The sequence below is a fragment of the Electrona antarctica genome (assembly GCF_951216825.1).
Source record: "Electrona antarctica genome assembly, chromosome: 23".
In the NCBI taxonomy this organism is placed as follows: Eukaryota; Metazoa; Chordata; class Actinopteri; order Myctophiformes; family Myctophidae; genus Electrona; species Electrona antarctica.
This window is the reverse complement of record NC_136804.1, coordinates 11643879-11666641: the sequence shown is the minus strand read 5'-3', so window position 1 is coordinate 11666641 and position 22763 is coordinate 11643879. Positions and strand designations below refer to the sequence as shown.

At 43.0% G+C, this 22763-nt stretch overlaps 1 protein-coding gene across 2 annotated transcripts in view; it reads left to right on the top strand.

Moving 5' to 3' along the window:
* LOC306916595 (neuronal cell adhesion molecule-like) overlaps nucleotides 1-22763 on the top strand; it is a 140753-nt gene that overhangs the window by 94580 nt on the left and 23410 nt on the right. For both annotated transcript variants that reach the window (XM_079494532.1, XM_079494533.1), the window contains 12 exons: nucleotides 102-224; nucleotides 487-657; nucleotides 3216-3327; nucleotides 3850-4034; nucleotides 4465-4596; nucleotides 5189-5332; nucleotides 5587-5698; nucleotides 7161-7327; nucleotides 7850-7997; nucleotides 18960-19084; nucleotides 20031-20132; nucleotides 21929-22126. In XM_079494532.1, the coding sequence (XP_079350658.1) occupies nucleotides 102-224; nucleotides 487-657; nucleotides 3216-3327; nucleotides 3850-4034; nucleotides 4465-4596; nucleotides 5189-5332; nucleotides 5587-5698; nucleotides 7161-7327; nucleotides 7850-7997; nucleotides 18960-19084; nucleotides 20031-20132; nucleotides 21929-22126 (1719 nt within the window). The remainder of the gene's footprint in view (nucleotides 1-101; nucleotides 225-486; nucleotides 658-3215; nucleotides 3328-3849; nucleotides 4035-4464; nucleotides 4597-5188; nucleotides 5333-5586; nucleotides 5699-7160; nucleotides 7328-7849; nucleotides 7998-18959; nucleotides 19085-20030; nucleotides 20133-21928; nucleotides 22127-22763) is intronic.

Genomic DNA, 22763 nt, shown 5'->3' with positions numbered 1-22763 from the left:
TTTTTTTTTATATACAGATGTGCAAGGTTCAATGTCATCAAAGCCTGCTTTTTTATAGTCATGTCTCTTGATGTAATCTGTGACGTTTCCGTGGCTCACAGGGTCCCCCTTGTGGTCAAAGGAGAGAAACGAGGCCATCATGGTGCAAGTCGGGGTCTCACTGTTTTTGCCATGTCAACCCCCCGCTGGGCTGCCCCCTCCCGTCATTTTCTGGATGGATAACAGTGAGTTTGTCAAATCAATCTATAAATTGTATATAATCACTCAATATGCCAAATATCTATTTGAATGGCTATGCTGGTATGCTCAGTGGTTCTCAACAACATGCGGTCCCGGGACCCCCTTGGATTCTTGAGGGGGGTCCAGGGGCTCCACAGCTTGTGGAATCATCATCACATGTGCAATTAACACTAGAGAATGTGCAAGAATCACTGTTATCTCTACCCCTCTCTCCATCCCTGTTCATCCCCCCTCCACCCATCCCAGACTTCCAGAGGCTTCCTCAGGGCGAGCGCGTGTCCCAGGCCCTGAATGGGGACCTCTACTTCTCCCACGTCCTGTCGGAGGACACCAGGAGTGACTACATCTGCTACGCCCGCTTCCCCCACACGCAGACCATCCAGCAGAAACAGCCCATCTCCGTCACCGTGCTCGACAGTGAGTCCAACAGCGCATGCGGTCGCCAGCCCGCCTCTTCAGATGCACGCGTTTAATGTCCAGTGACATGGAGGTCGCTTGTCTCCAGTCGACGAGTTGTATTTCAAAATGCTATGCTTGAAATTATGATCAAATTGCTAAGTCGGTATCTCTACAACTTAACCACTTAATGTGGTTAAAGGAGTCAGTGTGTTATTTATCAGAATATTCAAGTAACCTATCAAATTTTAAACGTACTATGGTTTTGTGCTGCAAGTCAAATTAGGTCCCTTTTCTTTTCGATTATTATTATTTTTTTTTTGTAAAATGTTCCTTTAGTTTTGGTTGACTGTCCATCTTTATTTATCCATTCATTCATGTCTTTGCATTTTCCATTCCACATTTTGCTTTTAAATGTGTGATGAAGTTTTTCATATTGCTCTTTTCACGAGAAATATAAACTTTCTCATTGGCGAGCTGCTGTACTGACATGTCATTAGATTAGACTGGCCCATGTCAGAGACATAACGCTGTCATTGTTTTTCTCCTTGTCTGCATTTCCAAAGCTCGCTTTGGAAATTCAGACAATTCTATCTTCGTTACAGTCACACTACTCAACAATGGCTTTCATCAGCTATCTTACATTATCTGCATAGTGTGCTCACTTATGACAAAGACATGTGAGCGCATACTGACACAACACAATTACTTTTGGAAAATCAATATCAGAAGTTGTATTGTTATTGTTGAATTGTTGTAACTAATGGCACACAATAAACACGCAATTAGCATAGTAAAGCTTGAGCTTGTGTCAAATTTGACATGAATCAGACTTATAGTCGAGTTTTTATTAAGACATTGCAAGGTGTTATATATTACAGTACATACTCCGTAGTTTAACACAGTGACAATAAGTTATTGTACTGTACACAGTAAAACCTCAGTACTGTTGTATCATACATTGGATACATTGTTCATGTATCCAGTTGTAAATGTCTTGCTCAATGGTCAGGGTGAGCCATTGGTCGAACTGGCAACCTTCTGGTTCCCAGCTTGCCTCTCAGCCACCTGTATGACCGACCTAAATTTGCACTGAGAATGTTATTGTGTACACAAAGTACTACCCATCCCAGCATTCCTACATAGTATTGCATGCTTATGATTTTCTGTTGAATTTCAGTGACGAATGAGACTGTGGCTGCTTTGTACAATAAGACTGATTTCTATAGTGGTGAGTTCTGCTGGTTTATTCCATCCCAACAACCCACCCCCCCTCCCCCCTTCAGTGTGAACCCAGCCCTGTGACTGCACTTCCTGGCCTTAAGGCTGATGCATACGTCATTGCAAGACGGTGTTGTGCGTGTTAAAAATAGCCGACGGACAAGCTCACAACGTGAGCTTGTAGTTAGGCTATTTTCAGCGCACGGCGCCGTGTGACGGAGCATAAATCAGGCTTAAACCTGCAATACCAACCTTGAACTACACGCTCCTAACTCACTCCCAACCCCATCCCATGTCACTAAATTAACACTAATAAATATATATATATATATTTGCTTATAACTTACTTCTCACACCACTCACGCCTTGCACAGCATATTTTTGCAACTTGAAATAATCAACCAATGCATGAATGAAATCTGTAGTGTTAATTTCACTGTGAAAATGTGCCAGTAAGGGCCCATTTGTGCACTCTGAGTTAAATTGACACTACGGATTTTACTGAGCATAATTATATGAGATAAGAAATATGTGGGAACAAAAACCTGATCTGAGTTCACTCTAGCAGCACATCAGCCTATTGCCCCTAGATGGCAGTGCTGGGGCATGCCTACAGTAAGTATACCAACACAATGGCATCACAACCATATCTACATTTGTAGATCCTTCCATGGTCTTTATCGCCATTCCTCCAACCCCGGAAAAATACACATTGAAGGATCTTTATGGTCTAATCTGTTTTAATCTGACCTTCCATTCTTCAAACTGGAGATACACACACAGGCTGTGTGCATCCATAGTGCCTTCTTCTTAACCCACAGTTCCATTTAGTTCCCATGTGTCATGGCCTTTTCGTTGAAAGGCAGCGTAGAGCCCCTTGCTGGACAGGGGGGGGGGGGGGGGGGTTCTCGGCAAGGAACCCTGTGTCATAGCAACATGTCTGTCATTGCCTTTCAGATATTGTTGAAATGTGAGAGGGCAGAATTGGATGAGCTCTAGTCTCTACTCAGTCTCACATCCCTCATGTCAGTGTGAACGGTAGACTGTACTTCTCCCAGACTTCAGTGTATCTTCAGTTAGTGGTGCTGTAGGTTCCAACTGAAGCCAAAGCTTCAACTGGGCCAGGGTTCCTAAAGCCATCGTGTGACCCAGTTGTTTTGTGCTACTAGTGTTAATGATCCCAATGCTAGTGATTTAATGTCGCAATAAATTGTTTACTTAACTTTTAATACGCTAAAGGAATAAGGGGGAATAACGACAGATGCTTGTGCTCAATGCAGTTTTACGTCATTATTATTTTAAATTTATTTTCTCATTGGGCGTGGTTCTGACATGGTTCTTGTGTTCTGTGTGTTCAGACAGCCCGATGGGGGAGCGCCAGCCTACGTTCATGGTACCTCAGGGCTCCGGCAGCACCAAGATGGTTCTGAGAGGAGGAGTTCTGGAGCTGGAATGTATCGCAGAGGGATTGTAAGTTGTTATCAAACCTGAAACCTTTAGTGCTGTGTATTAAAAAAAACGTGTTGTACGTAGAATTCAGCCACTAGATGTTTCACTACACCGCCCCAATAGCTCTATTGCATAAGATTTCTTATTTTCATCTATAAGGCAGCAATCATGCAGAGACAATGTTGCTACCTATACAACAAGGATTTTGTTTTATAGTGTATTCCACATATAGTCAGTAATGGATCAGACTACAATATCCAGGTGGTCAGAGCATCAACTGTACACACAGAAACTGATGTGTCCAATTTGATCACATGCTAATTTCGGTGCCGTGTCATGATTAGTCCAACGGTGCATTATTGCGACGGCACGTTGGTCCGACTCGCCCCATTACTAACTCTGTCTCTAACCCTAAACCTTACAACCCGCAAAGCCATGTAGTCGGAGTAATGGGTTGTCGGAATTATGGGCAGCCCCCCTAATTTCAACTACAGTAAACCACTCCTGTTCTTATTAATGCTACTGTGTTGATTTCCCTGGCAGGCCTACTCCAGAGGTCACCTGGCTCAAGGAGAATGCTGAGCTTCCCAGCAACCGGATGTCCCTACATGACTTCCAGAAGACACTGAAGATCGTGGACGTGACGGAGGCTGATGCCGGGGACTACCGCTGCACAGCTAAGAACCGCCTCGGCAGCGTGCAACACATCATCAAGGTCAATGTTAAAGGTTTGTGGAAGGGCGCGTCAGCCAACAGATCAGTTTGGGGGGTTTCTTATTTTTCCCCAAAACTTGGTTGAGAGACCATTGCTCTAGTGGTGCACTGTACTGTAGCACCTGTGAGTCTGGCTGCCCCATCGACAGGGAGTTGGATTTTTTGCTATTCGTAGCTTTCGTACAAATAGTGGAAATAGCTGATCTTCATGTTTGTACGCTAGTACATCTGCTATTTTTGCTATTAATAAAAAATGTGAAAGCTGCAAAGCTGTGAAAAGTTTAGAAAATCATTTTCGGAAATATTTTGTGAAGTTTCACCTATGGTGGCATGCCACATGTTTGAAAGTGGTTTCTCCCTGTTGTTTTTCCTATCAGCCATGCAGTTTTATTTATGTATTTATTTTCTCTTTAACTTGTTGTTTCTCTCTGTCGCCGTATCTAGCTGCTCCGTTCTGGATCAGCTCCCCCGGGAACCTGATCCTGGCCCCGAAAGAGACGGGCAGCCTGACCTGTCGGGTGACCGGTGACCCCAAGCCTAAGATCAGCTGGTTCGTCAACGGAGTCCCCATCGACAGTGAGTGAAACAAGATAAACCCAGCCATGCAGCTCTGATTCCCACATCACATACCAGACTCTAGCGGAGGTTTCAGCCTCGATTCGACCACAGATCGTACCCCAATGTGGTACCGTTTCAAAATACTTTGCTATTGTATGATGCATGAGAAGTGAGAAAAGTATGCTCAGTAACTGCTACTCAACTAAATGTACTTTCTTTATCAGCCCGTCCGTCATTGAACAACTTAATTTATTTTAATACAATCTGTATTTATGACAATTAGACTTGACGTGGGAAGGTGCATACTTCCATGAATACTGCATGCTGTTAATGTTTTCTGCCATTTGTGACTTGTGGTGGTTTGTGTGGTTTGTTGGGCCTGGGAGAGACTTTTCCCCCCCTTTTTTTAAGCTAAAGGCAATGGTTACAGTATGTCCTTAGTTTTAAGAATATTAAGCTGCAAGAAGGCAGCATAACAAAGTCATCAACAGAGCCATGTAGCCATTGTGGTTGTAGTTGCGGAATAAGAGCTGCATACTGTACAATGTACATACTGTACTGACAATATACTGTACATTTTGTTAAAAGGCCCTTTGTGATCTTTTTTCAGATGCACCCAAAGACCCCAGCCGCACAGTTGAGGACGATACGGTGATCCTCAGTGGCGTGCAGACAGGCTCCAGTGCGGTGTACCAGTGCAATGCATCCAATGAGTTTGGTTACTTGCTGGCTAACGCCTTTGTCAATGTGCTTGGTGAGTTCAAGTTGAAGATTCCTTGTTAAAAATCGTAACTATTCAACTGTGAAATTGTAAACCATCAGCAAACAAAACATGAAAGGGAGGAAGGCTCTGAATAGTCCACTGCCCACCTCTCAAACAGAGCAAGTAGACAAGACGGATAAGTGACGACCAATTATATGAAGATGAGAATGAAAATGGCTCAAGTGCTCCCTCACAGGGAACCATTAACTTTGATTACAGTACATGTCATATTCTTCTTTCTACAGCTGAGCCTCCAAGAGTCCTGACTCAATCCAACAAAGTGTACCAGGTCATCACTAACAGCCCTGCTGTACTAGACTGTGCATCGTTTGGCTCTCCGATACCAAACATCACATGGTGAGACCAGAAGAGAACATACACAGTACAATCCTCTTTGTGTTCATTAACACCTGTATGGGTCCTTGTGGTTACAGTTGTACACTCCGTACCCCCAGGGGTCCCCAACAAAATGACTTGATATAGCATCAAAATCAATTTAACCACTTTAACCCTATTATAAGCTCAGAACATGAACATGTGCTGTGAGCTTGTACATTATACATTGTACACAATCCTCTCAAACGGTCTTAAAACCAATAACATCAATATACAAACAAACAAAAATCATGGATCAAAAACCGTTGAGATGGCACCTTTGTGGTATTAAAAAAACACAAGCTTTTTATGTTTGAAAATGTTGTTTTTTTCTAACATCAAATTGTTTTTTTAAAAAATGTTTACATGGTCTTGTTTCACCTTTGTTCTCTGGACTGGTTGTTAGACTTCCGAGCTCTGGTAGAGCAACTACAGTTGGGTGCCACCGATATTGTCCCTTATCATTTGACCCATTTAGGCCTGACCTCAAAATTTAAAAAAATCCTTCTAAATCCTCCAGTTTGTAGATCTGCTATTTTTCAATAGCTAAATTATAACAATGTTTAAAACACCAAAAGGGGTTCCCGCCCAAAATGGGTTAACTGTCCTTTTGCGCAGATCACGCAAACCTCAGCAAAAAGAAAAGGACAATATCGATGGCCTCCAACTGTACACGAGCCTCAGTAACAGTATTGTTCCCAGGTGAAATAACTCACTTGGACAGTCTGCCTTCTCAGTAAAGGGGGCAAACCTTTTAAAACTAGAGACGGATGGTAATGTGTTCTACTCAAACTATGGTTGAAATCAAACCAACTGTGCTCACATGAATAGTGTCTGACTGGTTACCTGAGTGATTATGTTTACTTTTGTTTTGTAGGTCAATGTAATGGGTATTGTAATTTTGTTGTAAAATATAATACTGGAAAAATTGTGGAATATTTTCAAAACATTTTAACACAAACCTTGTATGGAGGTCCATGGCACAAAATATTTTCATATAGGGCAGGGGTTCTCAACGTTTTTGGCCGGGGACCCCCGGAAATGCTTTGGCAATGTCTCGGGACCCCCGCCCCGCCCCCTCCCGACCCCCAATATAAATTGACTGCTACAATAACCTTAAACCATTTTGGGCGGGAACCCCTTTTGGTGTTTTAAGCATTGTTATAATTTAGCTATTGAAAAATAGCAGATCTACAAGCTCATAGCGCGCCACCGAGTGGCGCGCTACGAGCTTGTAGGTCTGCTATTTTTGAAAAATCGTGAAAAAAAAAAAATATATTTTTTTGAAAATAATTTGGGGACCCCCTAAAATAATTTGGCGACCCCCCGAGGGGTCGCGACCCACGGGTTGAGAACCCCTGATATAGGGGACCGCGGCCAAATGGGTATCCTTTTTTTTTAAGGGTTTGAGAACCACTGGTCTAACCACTGATTGCCTCCGCAGGTTCAAAGACAGCCAGATCAGTATTCTCAGTCGAGACCCCTATGAGATCCACAAGAATGGTACGTTGGAGATCCACGTGGCCCAGACACAGAACAGCGGCAAGTACACCTGTATCGCCTCCAACAACCTGGGCACCAAGGAGAACCACGTCTTCCTGGAGGTTAAAGGTCAGATATGGACCATTCAGAACTTAGAAACATGGGGAAATGATTTGGTACAAGGGAGCAGGGGTTCTCAAGGCGACCCGGGGACCCCCACGGACCCTTGAGGGGGTTCCATGGCGTCCCCATTAAAGCGAGGAACAGTTAAAATACTTTTCTATTGTTTATTATTCTAAATAATTTAAATAGACAAATCTTATCTTTTGGGGGTCCCTGAAACAACACATTTTCAAATCATATAAATTTGGGAGTTCTTGACATGAAAATGTTTGAGAACCATGCAAGGTTAAAGTTATGCCACTTTATTCTATACATCTGATGTAATCTTTTTTATTGATTGTTTGATACTTTTGCGTGATAATATCATAATTTAACATTTTAATAAAAATAAATTGTTAATCACATTAACCCTGGCATCCACAGGCACACAATGCGTAACCCCACCCCCACCCCCCCAAGATGTCCCCCAATTTATACAAATCTTCTCCCTGATCCTTTGGATATGTTCCTCCACTCTCTACGTTCCAGAGCCCACTCGGATCCTGAAGCAGCCAGAGTACAAGGAGGTGCAGAGGAACAGGAACGCTATGTTTGAGTGCAAAGTCAAACACGACCCGTCACTCGTCCCCACCATGACCTGGCTCAAAAACAACGGAGAACTGCCCGACGACGAGAGGTAAAGACGATACATAGCCTACATGAAGGACTAAATGAAAGGGGTGCCACAGTTAATGGAACTAATCGATTAGGGAAAAAATAATTGGTAATTTAATGCAAATAATTGATTAATAATTGATTGCTATTTTGGGCTTGTGATTAGGTCTGCTGTGAAGGTTCACATAAACCAGGGGTGCCCACACTTTTTGACTTGAGAGCTACTTTCAAAATGACCAGCTCGGCAAGATCTACCCACCAAATCAATTATTATACCATTGCTGAAAATAGTTTAAATATGTACCTGAGGGGGCTTCGGAATAGTCGAGTTCGTGTTACACCCCTGACATAAACGTTTCCAAATCCAGTATGAAGCCATTCAGGACGGGAACCCCTTTTGGTGTTTTACCCCTTCTGGACGGGAACCACTTTTGGGGTTCTTGTTGCTATGTATAGTACTGTATATTAGCAGCATAACATTGCTGTAAATTGTTGAATTAATATTTGACCTTTTTCAGAAAACTTAGTTCAGTATTTAGAAGGCATTTTTAGAATCGGCCTCAGTCCTAAATGAGTTAATACAATATTAAAGTAGGCCTACTGTAGTACGTCTGCAATGGTTGGAGGTGGTCTCCCCTCCCTACTCTAACATTGAGACATTTAGGCCCTGGTGTTAGGTAAGCTGAAGCTCATAACACACAATATTACCTATATTTATATATACCTACAGATTTTGTCCAAACATCACGCAAAGTCTCTCTAGAGCCATTCAACGAAACAGGTCTTTCAGATTTCTCAGACTCCATCCTGATTGGATATGATATGATATGATATAGTACTTTATTGTCAGTTCACACTGAAATTTGTCTTGCGACACAGCAGCCAAGTATGCAGAACACATATACGTACACACATTTGACATAACACAAAGAACAAGACAATTTACATACATAAAGACATGAAGACAAGAGCAATATCCACGCTTAGATTATCCTGTGGCTACTACGACTCTTGATTAAGCCTCAACGTCGACTGGTGGACAAAGGACCTCTTTAGTCTGACCTTATTGTATGCTGGTACACCATATCTCCTTCCTGAAGGTAGCAACCTATATTCTCCATACAACACATGCTTAGTATTAGAGGTGATATTCCTTGCTAACCTTAGGATGCTGTTATCATACGTGGATGTATAAAGTTTCTGAAGTTGTTGTCCAACAATCTTTGAACAAATGTTCAGTTGTTGCAGCATTTGTGACTTTAGGGCTGCAGACAGACATCCATACCAGGTGGTACTACAGTACTGAATAACACTCATAATAAGTTGAAAATGTTCATTTGGCTTCCAAAGTTCGCAGGAGTGCTCAGTTTCAAACAAAATGCTGCAAATCATGAACATATCGTGTGATTTCCGTGAAATTGTGCACGCACATTCCCACTAGGCCGAGGAAGAAATGCCAAATGAACATTTTCAACTCAGCCTCATGGTGGCGCTATAACTGGCCGAAAAGTGTTTTACCTCTAACTGCACGGATCTGTGGATAACTTTGTAAGACAACTCCCTAGAGGCCAAGGAAAAACCTTTGCCTGGAATTTTTCACATCTGCTCTTTATAGCGCCACCAGGAGGCCGACATATGTAAAACACATTTTCTAATATTACTCCTTCAGATTTTTTCCAAATCGGTACACATGCTCTTCATAGTCATGTGATCAAGACGGGTTTGTTTGATTTCTCATAATCCACCCTCATTGGCTACGATTGGCTTCTAAACTTTTCAGGAGTAGCCCGCTTTGTACCCGTTTTGTACAAATCACCACAACTACTCAACGCAGCGTCCGATTGTGGTGAAACTGTGCATTCCCACTAGGCTTTGGAAGGAATGCCAGTTTTCAAATCAGCCTCATGGTGGCGCTACAACAGGCCAAGCCGCGTCACACACACACACACACACACACACACACACACACACACACACACACACACACACACACACACACACACACACGTTTATATTGTTTAATGTTGTTATTTGAGGGTGACAATTCATATTCTCCCTGTCCTTTATAATTGTGTACAATAGTCTAGGCTACACGAGAGAACATTAAATGATGACATAGATAAATGCAGTGAGTGTACTGTCCTACATCAACATTGCATGAGACATTCAGATAAAGTTGACGTGCACGCATCGGGGTCCAGGATATCAGGATAATAAGGATATCATTGCTTGATTGAACAGAGGCTGTGCATACTTGATTAAGGCTACACGTATATGGATCTTTTGCTAAACGCACATTCTTTTGTGCGTTTGGGCCTTTCAGCCACACGCAAACGGCGTTTTCGGACACTCAAACGGAGGTTTTTGGAAACGGATAAATAAGTGACGATTTTCGAAAATATCCGGATCAGTGGAGCTGTGTAGTCATGCGAAACGGAGCTTTTGAGAAACGATGATGTCACCGCTTATTAGCGCATATCATTTTTACTATAATTAGGTGAGAAATGCAGCTTAATTGTGCCTGCATGCGGAAACTCGGATATCTATCCAATTGTTCATGTTTATATATCACTGTTAACAACTTTAAAACGTATCATATGTTGCATCAACTGCAGCGAGCAAAGGCTCTGCTCTGCTGCATCCAATAATACATATATCAGCCTACTAGTCCAGTGCGGACTGGTAATTGTCTCCACCAGGCCGAAGGCATGGTGAGAGAGTATGTTTTGCACTCCGTCCGTGTGTGTGTCCGTCCGTGTGTGTGTCCGTCCGTGTGTCCTTCCGTCCGTCCGTTACCAGCTAATCTCCGGCACCGTTAACCCGGTCGATGCCAAACTTTGCACACACACTCCCTAGATGCCAACGATGAACCTCTGCCCCGCATTTTCCAGAACGGCCTGTTATAGCGCCACCATGAGGCAGCTTTTCACATTTGTTACCTAAAACTGCACCGATCTGCGTGAAACGTTGCATGCACACTCCCTAGAGGCCAAGGACAAACCTTTGACCTGCATTTTCCGCATCTGCCTTTTATAGCGCCACCAGGAGGCCGACTTTTGTAAAACACATTTTTGGATATTACTCCTCCAGATTCTGTCCAAAAATCTCACAAATCGTTACACAGTATCTCTATGGTCATGTGCTCAAGTCGGATCTGTCCGATATTTCATATTCCACCCTAATTGGCTACAATTGCCTTTCACAGTTTGCAAGATTGCCCCGTTTTGAACAAAAGCCTCAAATCATGAACACAGCATGCAATTCACGTGAAATCTTTCACACATTTTCTTACTAGGCTGAGGAATATATCCCACCCTTTTCACATTGGCCTGTTATAGCGCCACCAACAGGTTGATTTTTGCAAAACAGGTTGATTGGAACAAAATGCCTCAAATCATCCAATTGCCATACAAGGCAAACATGTTTATATTACTACTAAACATTTTGCCAAACATCTCACACAGTCCTATCCTCCTGGTGGAGACCTGTGCCCAGAAGGGCACTTTTTCTAGTTTAATTTGTATTTGTGCCGAGTGCGAAGCTTGAGGTTAATTGCGGACCGCTACAGATAAACTGTGGATATTAACCTACCTATAAGGACCCCGGCCAAATGCCATTGCAGGAGGCTACACCTGCTATGCGTGTTGTGAGAGAGAGAGGTGTGAATGGTGAGAAGAAAGTATACAGTGGGTCGCCGTGTGCATATAATAGCTCTCTCCTGTTTAGGTAATAAAGGGCGCACCCTTGACTGCATTTGTCACTGTGTGCGTGTGAACTTTTATTAGCCTACATTATAACTATACAATATAGCCACTCTACAAGCTCACAAGTGGACACTTCTATAGGTCTGACTCTGCTATTATTTTCTGTGCAGGACTTGTCAAGTCGCCAGAGCAATGGTAAAGTCTAAAGTGTCTATCATTTTTAAATTAGGCCTATATGGAGAGAAAAGTCGAGAGTCGGGATTTGGAGATTTACGCACATAGTGTGACATGCTGACAGACAATGAAAGAAACATGTTCCACTTCCACTCACAATTTAGGTGGCTTTTAAAATGCGGTACTTATTCCTTCATTAAAAAATACGATTGGCAAGTGTAAATATAAAATCAAGTATAATATAGCCTACAATTGAAACCTGCTACTGCAGTGATTTTATCCTGTGTTCAATGCGTTTCTGCGTTTGTGTGTGGACTCAGATATTTCTGTCGTATGGGCAGGGATATTTTCTAAAACGGAGGACGAAAATATCCGTTTAGCAAAAGATCCATATACGTGTGGCCTGGGCCTAAATAAGCAACACATTGACGGGCAATTGGGAGATGGAATGCATTTTTTCCACTTTAACACCAGTATCTTCTAAATAATTTAAAATAAAACAGCATACAGGCAAATGAAAATGTATTTCTATTGTATTAATAGAAACACAAGAATGATACGAATGGCACTTGGTGTCACATGGACTGGCCGCATCAGAAATGTGGACCTCTATGGGGGACCTACCACGGGTCACAGACAGAGAAGGATGAGGCTGGGGGGGCACTGTGTCAGGCACCCAGAACTAGAGGCAAGTAAACTGACTCTATGGGAGCCAACCCAGGGCAAAGCCAGTAAGGCTTTGCCAGTAAGGGGCGGCAGTGGGTCAGGGGTAGAGTGGCTGGATGCCAGTTCGAACCCGGGCTCCCCCAGAGTTGGTGTTGAAGTGTCCTTGAGCAAGACACTTAACCCCTAATTGCTCCTGATGTGCTGGTTGGTGCCTTGCATGGTTTCCGCCGCCATCGGTGTGTGAATGGGTGAATGTAATGCACAATCTCTGTAAAGCGCCTTGGATAAAGGTGCTATATAAATGCACCATTTACCATTTATTGATTTTAACTCACTGCTTGTGCTGAACCATTTCCCACACTGGTCAATGGTGTAGGGCTACTCTCTTGTATGAATTATCTGGTGTTGTTTGAGAGTATTGCTATGGCTGAACCGTTTGCCACACTGGTCACAGGTGTAGGGCTTCTCTCCTGTATGAATTATCTGGTGTTTTTTGAGATTACCGCTGTGGCTGAAGCTTATCCCACACTCACAAGTGTAGGGCTTATGTCCTGTATGGATTCTCTGGTGTTGTTTGAGACTACTGCTCTGGTTGAAGCTTATCCCACACTGGTCACAGGTGTAGGGCTTCTCTCCTGTATGAATTCTCTGGTGTTGTTTGAGATTACCGCTGTGGCTGAAGCTTATCCCACACTCACAAGTGTAGGGCTTATGTCCTGTATGGATTCTCTGGTGTTGTTTGAGACTACTGCTCTGGTTGAAGCTCATCCCACACTGGTCACAGGTGTAGGGCTTATGTCCTGTATGAATTCTCTGGTGTTGTTTGAGATGACTGCTCTGGCTGAAGCTTATCCCACACTGGTTACAGTAGTAGGGCTTCTGACCTGTATGAATTCTCTGGTGACTTTTGAGAGTAATGCTCCGGCTGAACCGTGTCCCACACTGGTCACAGTAGTAGGGTTTCTGCCCTGTATGAATTATCTGGTGTTGTTTGAGAGTACTGCTCAGGCTGAAGCTTATCCCACACTGGTCACAGGTGTAGGGCTTCTGTCCTGTATGGATTCTCTGGTGTCGTTTGAGAGTACTGCTCTGGCTGAAGCTTATCCCACACTGGTCACAGGTGTAGGGCTTCTGTCCTGTATGGATTCTCTGGTGTCGTTTGAGAGTACTGCTCTGGCTGAAGCTTATCCCACACTGGTCACAGGTGTAGGGCTTCTGCCCTGTATGAATTATCTGGTGTTGTTTGAGAGTACTGCTCAGGCTGAAGCTTATCCCACACTGGTCACAGGTGTAGGGCTTCTGTCCTGTATGGATTCTCTGGTGTTGTTTGAGAGTACTGCTCTGGCTGAAGCTTATCCCACACTGGTCACAGGTGTAGGGCTTCTGTCCTGTATGGATTCTCTGGTGTCGTTTGAGAGTACTGCTCTGGCTGAAGCTTATCCCACACTGGTCACAGGTGTAGGGCTGAGTTCTCTGGTGATGTTTGAGATGTCTATATCTGCTGTAGATATGTTTGAGTTGGGCAGGAAAGACATCTGGGATAGAGAATGAGGACAGAGAAAAAAACATTAAATGTTTTGAAATAACATGCAAGCTGTGTTGTATTACCAACTGATAATGTTCTAAATTACTTTACTTAATTTGTTTATTTGGACGGGTCAGAGCATATTAATGAACATTCTATTATACAATTGAAAAGGTGTGCCCAAAACGCTGTTCCCAACCCAGGAAAAAAAGGCACCAGCTACTACGTCACTCCAAGAGTGTCTGACACACTGCAACACACACTGCAATAACCCACTAAACACACTAACACGTCACAGACTTACCCTCCGCGTCGATCCATGGCTATCTCCTCATGTCGCGCAGCACGCCCACACTCAACACCACACGCGTAAAAATTGTCATCACACTGCCACTACAGCCGGCTCCCGTCCAGACTCACAAACAATATCAATATCAATAATAAACACAAACACGCCACAAGCACCGACACCCCCGCCTAATTTGTTGCCACGTCTATGAAAACAAGCACAGAAACAATGCCATTCAACACGCTACTTACACACACTACCACTCGCTTACAATACGCGGACCTGGCAACACTACATCCCCTCTCCCATTCGCTCAAAGCCAACCACGTGACCCACGAGAGCTTTTATGTTTCTGCAACACCGGAAGTTACACGCTACACACACACACATTAGAAGAACAACACGAACACAACACTACACACACACACACACACGGGCCACTGTTGCCAGGTCTATGAAAACAGGCCCAGAAAAAAGCAAACAGACCCAGAAACAAAGCCATTCACCACGCTACTTACACACACTACAACTCGCTTACAATTCACGACCCTGGCAACATTGTTCCCCGTCTTCCACAACACACACAGTCCCACACAGACACACACACACACTGATTCGGACTTGCATGGACAGCGGCGCCATTACATAAATACACCGTTTAATTCATGCAAACACGACAATTGCACCACCAGTTTCATTCATGTAAACACGACAATTGCGCGACCCGTTTTATTCATGGAAACATGACAACTGCGACGCACCGAGTCGCATGGATTCTGTGTGTGTGTGCGTGCGGGGTGCCTCTGAATTGGAGTGTTTATGTCAGTCAGCGATGCGATCCGTTGTTATTCAGCCAGGAAAACAATCTAAACATTATATACTAACGTCAGCACCGGGCACATTAACACACACAAGCGTTATTAGTTGCGTTTTCTCATTGAAGTGCCTCTGAATTGTAACTGTGTGTTTATGTCAGTCAGCGATGCGATCCGTACCAGCACCATATGCACGGACTGGAGAGAGGCGAAGTGTTTCTCTCCCTTCGGCTCATGTAGCCCTCATTGTAACTACAAATATTGTTCCCGAACAAACAATGTGGCGTCACTGCAATCCGCAATCCAAAATATTGTAGCCCTACTATAATGCAGTCAAGGTCCCCCAAAAAATATACTACAGTATGTTCTGCTCCATTCTCAACAGCTTTTGGTTTCCAAAAACAGTAATTTATTGTAAGCAAACAAAAACAGTAAACAGCAGTTTCATGTCTGCTTATTTTCATTTACATTAATTTCCTTTGATGTGAAAATACAACAAATCATAATAATACCCATCCGTTACTACATGTCAAGGGCACAATACTGGAGTGGAGTCTGTCAAATCCCGCTATTTCCTTCTTCCCATTGCGCTGCCAACGGAACTAGGATTCGCCGCCCAAAGGGCGGCGAAATTCTAGTTACATACAAATGTAGTGTAAATACACCTTTCGGAATTAGCAGCAATGCTGATTTCCATCTGTAGTCCCCAGACAACACTAAACAGTACTTACATAACAAGACACGAAAGGACAGCATACAAATACACAGCACAACACAGTAAAAAGAGAAAATAAGTAAAACTATTACTATAGTAAGGGCATTTTATCAGGTATTTGACCTATCTGGGAACTAAATCGTTACCAAGAAATTTCTTCACCAATGTGTTTCTAAAGGTGTCTAATAACATGTACTAAAAGTTTGAAATTCAACTCCTGTGGGAAATTGAGTTTATTAGCATAATATGTGACCATACCCATAACATCCTATATAAGGCAAAAAAGTCCAAATTTCATCATTCTTTAAGTAGCATGTGACATATGAAACTAGGGTGATTTCATGATTCTGAATCCATTCCAAGCATTAGTTTTGCACAAAAAACACTCCTTGGGCTAAATTAGACCATATCCACTTGACCAAATATGCTGACCTCATCACGTTTGTGTGGCCGTTTTCCTCCCAAGGAGTGTTTTTGTGCAAAACTAATGCTTGGAATGGATTCAGAATCATGCAAACACCCTAGTTTCATATGTCACATGTTACTTAAAGAATGATGAAATTTGGACGTTTTTGCCTTATATAGGATGTTATGGTATGGTCACATATTATGCTAATAAACTCAATTTCCCACAGGAGTTGAATTTCAAACTTTTAGTACATGTTATTAGACACCTTTAGAAACACATTGGTGAAGAAATTTCTTGGTAACGATTTAGTTCCCAGATTTTCATAGATTTCTCTTACTACTAGGGTACTATGTGATCACAAAACTGGTTGTTTAACCACTGTTTCAATTGCCATTTAAAAGCTGTGAAAGTGGGGTTCTCCCTCAGTGTCCCTCATTCCAGTATTGACAACCTTTAGTCCGGCAGCCAAAATTCGGTATATAGTCTTTTTTATTGGCCTAAAATATTGTCTATATACATACATTCATGAATCCACTTGCTGACAGGCTTTTAGTATTGAGCTTTTTTTATATAGGGGTTAATATGTGACCCTACCATTAACATCCTATATGGCAAAAATGTAAAAAATGTCCAACTATCCATATGCTTGTAACATGTCAAACTAGGGGGTTTTCATGATTCTGAATCCATTCCAAGCATTAGTTTTGCACAAAAAACACTCCTTGGGCTAAAAACGTCCATAGCCGTCATAACAAATGTGATGAGGTCAGCACAAATGTGATGAGATCAGCACATTTGTGTTTTTTAGAAAAAAAGAAAAACGTTTGGAGCTACTAAAATTCCTGCATTAGAATGAAGATAACTAGGTTTTTTTTTTTTTTTACTTTTTTGGACTGTGTAGGCCCACACATACACACACACACACACGCAGCTTGTGCGCGCGTGCACAAGCTGCGGAGGCAATCTTTGATGTAAATATTCGAAACAATAAGAATGCACGCACGCACACACACACACACACACACACACACACACACACACACACACACACACACACACACACACACACACACACAGTTGATTTCGTGCTGGGAGGAAGCATTACTATAGTCTCCACCGAGTACCGACAACATTTCTGTGCATCTGCTTTCTGTTGAAGCTGAAAGAAAATTGTACAGAGACATAAAATCATGTACACACCTATTCTGTGTAACTCTATCACAGGCTGCTTCAGCATGGCTCCCTGGTCCATCTGTTGCTTCTCTGACGCAGCAGCTGGAAAGCTGTCGGATGACATCTCTCTTTTAAAAATCCCAAATAGTTTAATATCTCCTTCTTCGGTCCACTCTGAGGCCCACTCTGACCGTTTGGGATGTGACTTTATACTTGCCGAAATGTAGTGGTCTTTCTGGACCCAAGTCCTCTGCTCTGCTTCCTGCTTAAACTCTCACCCAGATCAACACGGGACAGAACGGTGCTTACATGCAGGACCAACCCACTCACTCTCTCCACCCACTGCTGCTGTAGCGCTCACAGAGCTGATGCAAAAAAAAATCGATCAGTGTTTTAACAGTGCTTTTCCCCAAAAATATTGATCTTGTTGTACTTTGAACTTCAAACATGCTGTTAATCGATAATTAACTTTGTCAAAACTGGTCAAACAGAAAAGCAGAGTCCACGTGAGCTTGAGCGACATGTAATGTATCCAATGGTAACCTACGTGGGAGGTACTGAGCGGTAATGGCAGCATCCGGGCTCCCATCTCCTGTGCACTCTGCACACTGGCGGGCCGCCAACATACAGTATGGACGGAAATAACATAGTGGTGGAAAGCAGTGGTTCCCAAACTTTTTCATGTCAAGGACATTCGAATTGCAGCCGTCCGTAGGTGCCCTTTGAGAGCGGTTTTGAAGGAGTCAAGGGATTCGCATGTCTTAATGACTGTTGGTAGGGCATTCCACTTTTTGGTGGCATAGGATCGAAATGAATGAAGTCAGCCAGTAACATGTTTTCCCAATGCAATCGGCAAATATGCAATTTAAGCCTTATTTAAGCGGTTGTCCTACTGGACACCCTAGTGTGTCCAGTAGGCTCCTCTTCTTCCCTCTGGACCCTAGTGTGTCCAGTAGGCTCCTCTTCTTCCATCTGGACCCTAGTGTGTCCAGTAGGCTCCTCTTCTTCCCTCTGGACCCTAGTGTGTCCAGTAGGCTCCTCTTCTTCCATCTGGACCCTAGTGTGTCCAGTAGGCTCCTCTTCTTCCATCTGGACCCTAGTGTGTCCAGTAGGCTCCTCTTCTTCCCTCTGGACCCTAGTGTGTCCAGTAGGCTCCTCTTCTTCCATCTGGACCCTAGTGTGTCCAGTAGGTCCCTCTTCTTCCCTCTGGACCCTAGTTATATATTTGTTTGAATCCCGGGTATGACATAAAAGTTCCACTTGCAGCTTTAATTACAATTTAGGCATTTAGCAGACACTCTTAATCCAGAGCAATTTACATTAAGCAAGAACAAAAAAGCATATGGCAAAACATCATACAAACTGTACATATAAAGTAGTTATCATGAATCATACGTAAACTAAGAACGTAACAGTGGAATATCTATATAATGAAACTATGCATATATACTATATAGTGCTATGTTTACATAAAATGCTATAAGTGGTTATAAATTGGTTGTGTCTCTATTCAGGTTTGTGGTGGACACTGACAGTCTGACCATCAAAGACGTGACAGTCGAGGACGAAGGCACCTACACCTGCGTCATGAACACCACTCTGGATCAGGACTCAGCCAGTGCCATGCTCACTGTTGTGGGTACGTTAAAATCTTCAGTCCACCTTTAACAGCAAATGAATAGTTCATTGCACGCAACTTTTGACCTAACAAAAAAAAAAGTCAATGTATAAAGTGAAGAACGTGCTCTTTCATTTGAAATGATATCACAAATGTCACTTTGTTGAGTTGAAAATACAATATTCGAGACAAACTTTCCCGTGCTCAGAAGGTCATGTTCTGTGCCTCTGTGTTTTGAACTTCTTGTAACGCCTGTAAACTTGTTCCACTAAAACAGTTACATTTAGAGCCTGCCTTACCACCTTTCTACTTTCTCTTTGCTCTAAAATGTCACTAATGTTTAACTTCTACATGTACTTTACTCTTTCTTTTTGCTGTCTCAGAGGCCACTCCGCTTGTCTACGGTAAACAAACATTAGCACTGTTTCCCCTCCAAGCTCCTAACTTCCATTTCGTTCATTTACTTATTTATTTGTTAGTATTATATTTTTACATAATATCTAACATGGTGATATGGTCGCAGGTATATGTTTATGTCCATTTATCCTGATGCTTTTATGTACTTATTTCCGTTCCTTTTGGGTTGTTTTCGTTACTTTCTCATTAGTTTTGTATTTCTGTTGTCTGTCAATCCTGTACAGTATGTCTCTCACACTGTGTCTGGGAAGGGATTGTGAATTGTGGGTTGAAAAAAAGAGCTAAGTATTGAAAATCACAGAATTTTATATTTTGAAGAAGTTGGATTCATACTGTACAGAATCAGTGATGTATTATGGTCTGATTCTGATGAGCAAATAACAGGCATGAATACCACACAGAACAATAATAACGCCTAGTGACACCTAGTAACGCCCAATCCTCATACATTTTAGATCACCGATTCCCATCAGTGTTTGGAAAATTGCCAACAGCGGAGAAGAGGGTTTTCCAAATTGTGCATCACTGACTCTTTCACTGTACTTTCCAGAGCAACCGGACCCTCCTACAGATCTGGAGTTGACGGACCAGCGAGACAGGAACGTCCAGCTTTCCTGGATCCCAGGAGATGAACATAACAGCCCCATAGAGAGTAAGTACTGTACATAACAGCCCCATACAGAGTAATTGCTGTACATAACAGCCCCATACAGAGTAAGTGCTGTACATAACAGCCCAATACAGAGTAAGTACTGTACATAACAGCCCCATACAGAGTAAGTACTGGACTGTTACTACTGTACATAACAGCCCCATACAGAGTAAGTACTGGACTGTTACTACTGTACATAACAGCCTCATACAGAGTAAGTACTGGACTGTTACTACTGTACATAACAGCCCCATACAGAGTAATTGCTGTACATAACAGCCCCATACAGAGTAAGTACTGTACATAACAGCCTCATACAGAGTAAGTACTGTACATAACAGCCCCATACAGAGTAAGTACTGTACATAACAGCCCCATACAGAGTAAGTACTGGACTGTTACTACTGTACATAACAGCCTCATACAGAGTAAGTACTGGACTGTTACTACTGTACATAACAGCCCCATACAGAGTAATTGCTGTACATAACAGCCCCATACAGAGTAAGTACTGTACATAACAGCCTCATACAGAGTAAGTACTGTACATAACAGCCCCATACAGAGTAAGTACTGTACATAACAGCCCCATACAGAGTAAGTACTGTACATAACAGCCCCATACAGAGTAATTACTGTACATAACAGCCTCATACAGAGTAAGTACTGTACATAACAGCCCCATACAGAGTATTTACTTTACATAACAGCCCCATACAGAGTAATTACTGTACATAACAGCCTCATACAGAGTAAGTACTGTACATAACAGCCCCATACAGAGTAATTACTGTACATAACAGCCTCATACAGAGTAAGTACTGTACATAACGGCCCCATACAGAGTAAGTACTGGACTGTTACTACTGTACATAACAGCCCCATACAGAGTAAGTACTGGACTGTTACTACTGTACATAACAGCCCCATACAGAGCAAGTACTGGACTGTTACTACTGTACATAACAGCCCCATACAGAGCAAGTACTGGACTGTAAGGAGATGAACATAACAGCCCCATACAGAGTAAGTACTGGACTGTTACTACTGTTCATAACAGCCTCATACAGAGCAAATACTGGACTGTTACTACTGTACATAACAGCCTCATACAGAGCAAGTACTGGACTGTAAGGAGATGAACATAACAGCCTCATACAGAGTAAGTACTGTACATAACAGCCTCATACAGAGTAAGTACTGTACTGTACATAACAGCCTCATACAGAGTAAGTACTGTACATAACAGCCTCATACAGAGAAAGCACTGTACTGTACATAACAGCCTCATACAGAGTAAGTACTGTACTGTAAGCCAGCGATAACCAACCTGTGAGCCCGGGTCCACTGGTGGGTTGCGAAAATAGTGTGCCCCCAAATAATTGGCAAAACACTAAGATTGTAATGATAATGTAACAATAATCTAAGAGAAAATAGATACAGACTTGAAATACACTATGTTAGTTCTGTTGTATCCAGCCAGGCTTGATCATTCAAATAAAGACGCTCTGAAACGGCCCACCCATCAGTCCACTTAACACGGCAGCCATCATGGTCAGATGGGTGGGCTGCGGACACTTTCCAGATTTCCAAGTGGTCCCTGATCCAGAAATGGTTGGGAACCACTGCTGTAGAATACTGTACCACACAGACGTGACAATCATCTTGTAACGAGCAGTGGTGAAATGGCCGAAATGTATGTAGTGCTTAATGAATAATAAACGTAGTTTGCCTCCGAGACGTAGTGGAATACTCAAGTAAAGTACAAATACCTTTCACCTCGCTGCCTGCCGCAGAGTTCCTGATCCAGTACGAGGACCTGCTCCACCAGCCGGGCGTTTGGGTCAACCTGACGGAAGTGGCTGGTAGCAGCACCACGGCCCAGCTGGAGCTGTCTCCCTATGTCTACTACTCCTTCAGGGTGCTGGCTGTCAACGACGTGGGGCTCAGCCACCCTAGTCAGTCCTCCCAACAGTACCGGACCAACCCTGCACGTAAGGGCCATGCTGTTATCCATATGGAATATGTACAGTTCAGAGCAGTGTATTCTCCTCTAGAACGGTGGTTCCCAAACTTTTTCATGTCAAGGACCCCCAAGTTGACACTCATTAGCCCGCGGACCCCCATTAGAAAATATATGCCAAGGAAGCCCCATAAGAGAAGATTTTTACGGCTCTGGCAGTGATTTTCACAGATTTTCATTTCAAGGACCCCCAGGTTTGACCTGAATTAGGCTATGGACCCCCCATTTAATGTCATTTCTATATCTGGGACCCCAATGTATATTGTAAAATCAAGAGTGTACAAATGGAACCAAATGAACCCGTCCATTTGGTTCCATTTGTACACTCTGAGTTACAGACCCATAAGGGTCCATTTGGTTCCAAACTATCATTTAGCTGGGGACCCCCTGGAACTTTCCCAAGGACCCCTGGGGGTCCCCGGACCCCACTTTGGGAACCACCGCTCTATAAGAAGAAAGAAGATGCAAGCACTCAGTTGAGTAATTCCATGTAATAGTGTATCGGGTGCACGGTTCTGGAAGATACAGGGCTCCATTTAATAGTGTATCGGGTGCACGGTTCTGGAAGATACAGGGCTCCATTTTCGTCACCGCTAAACCCCTTATCC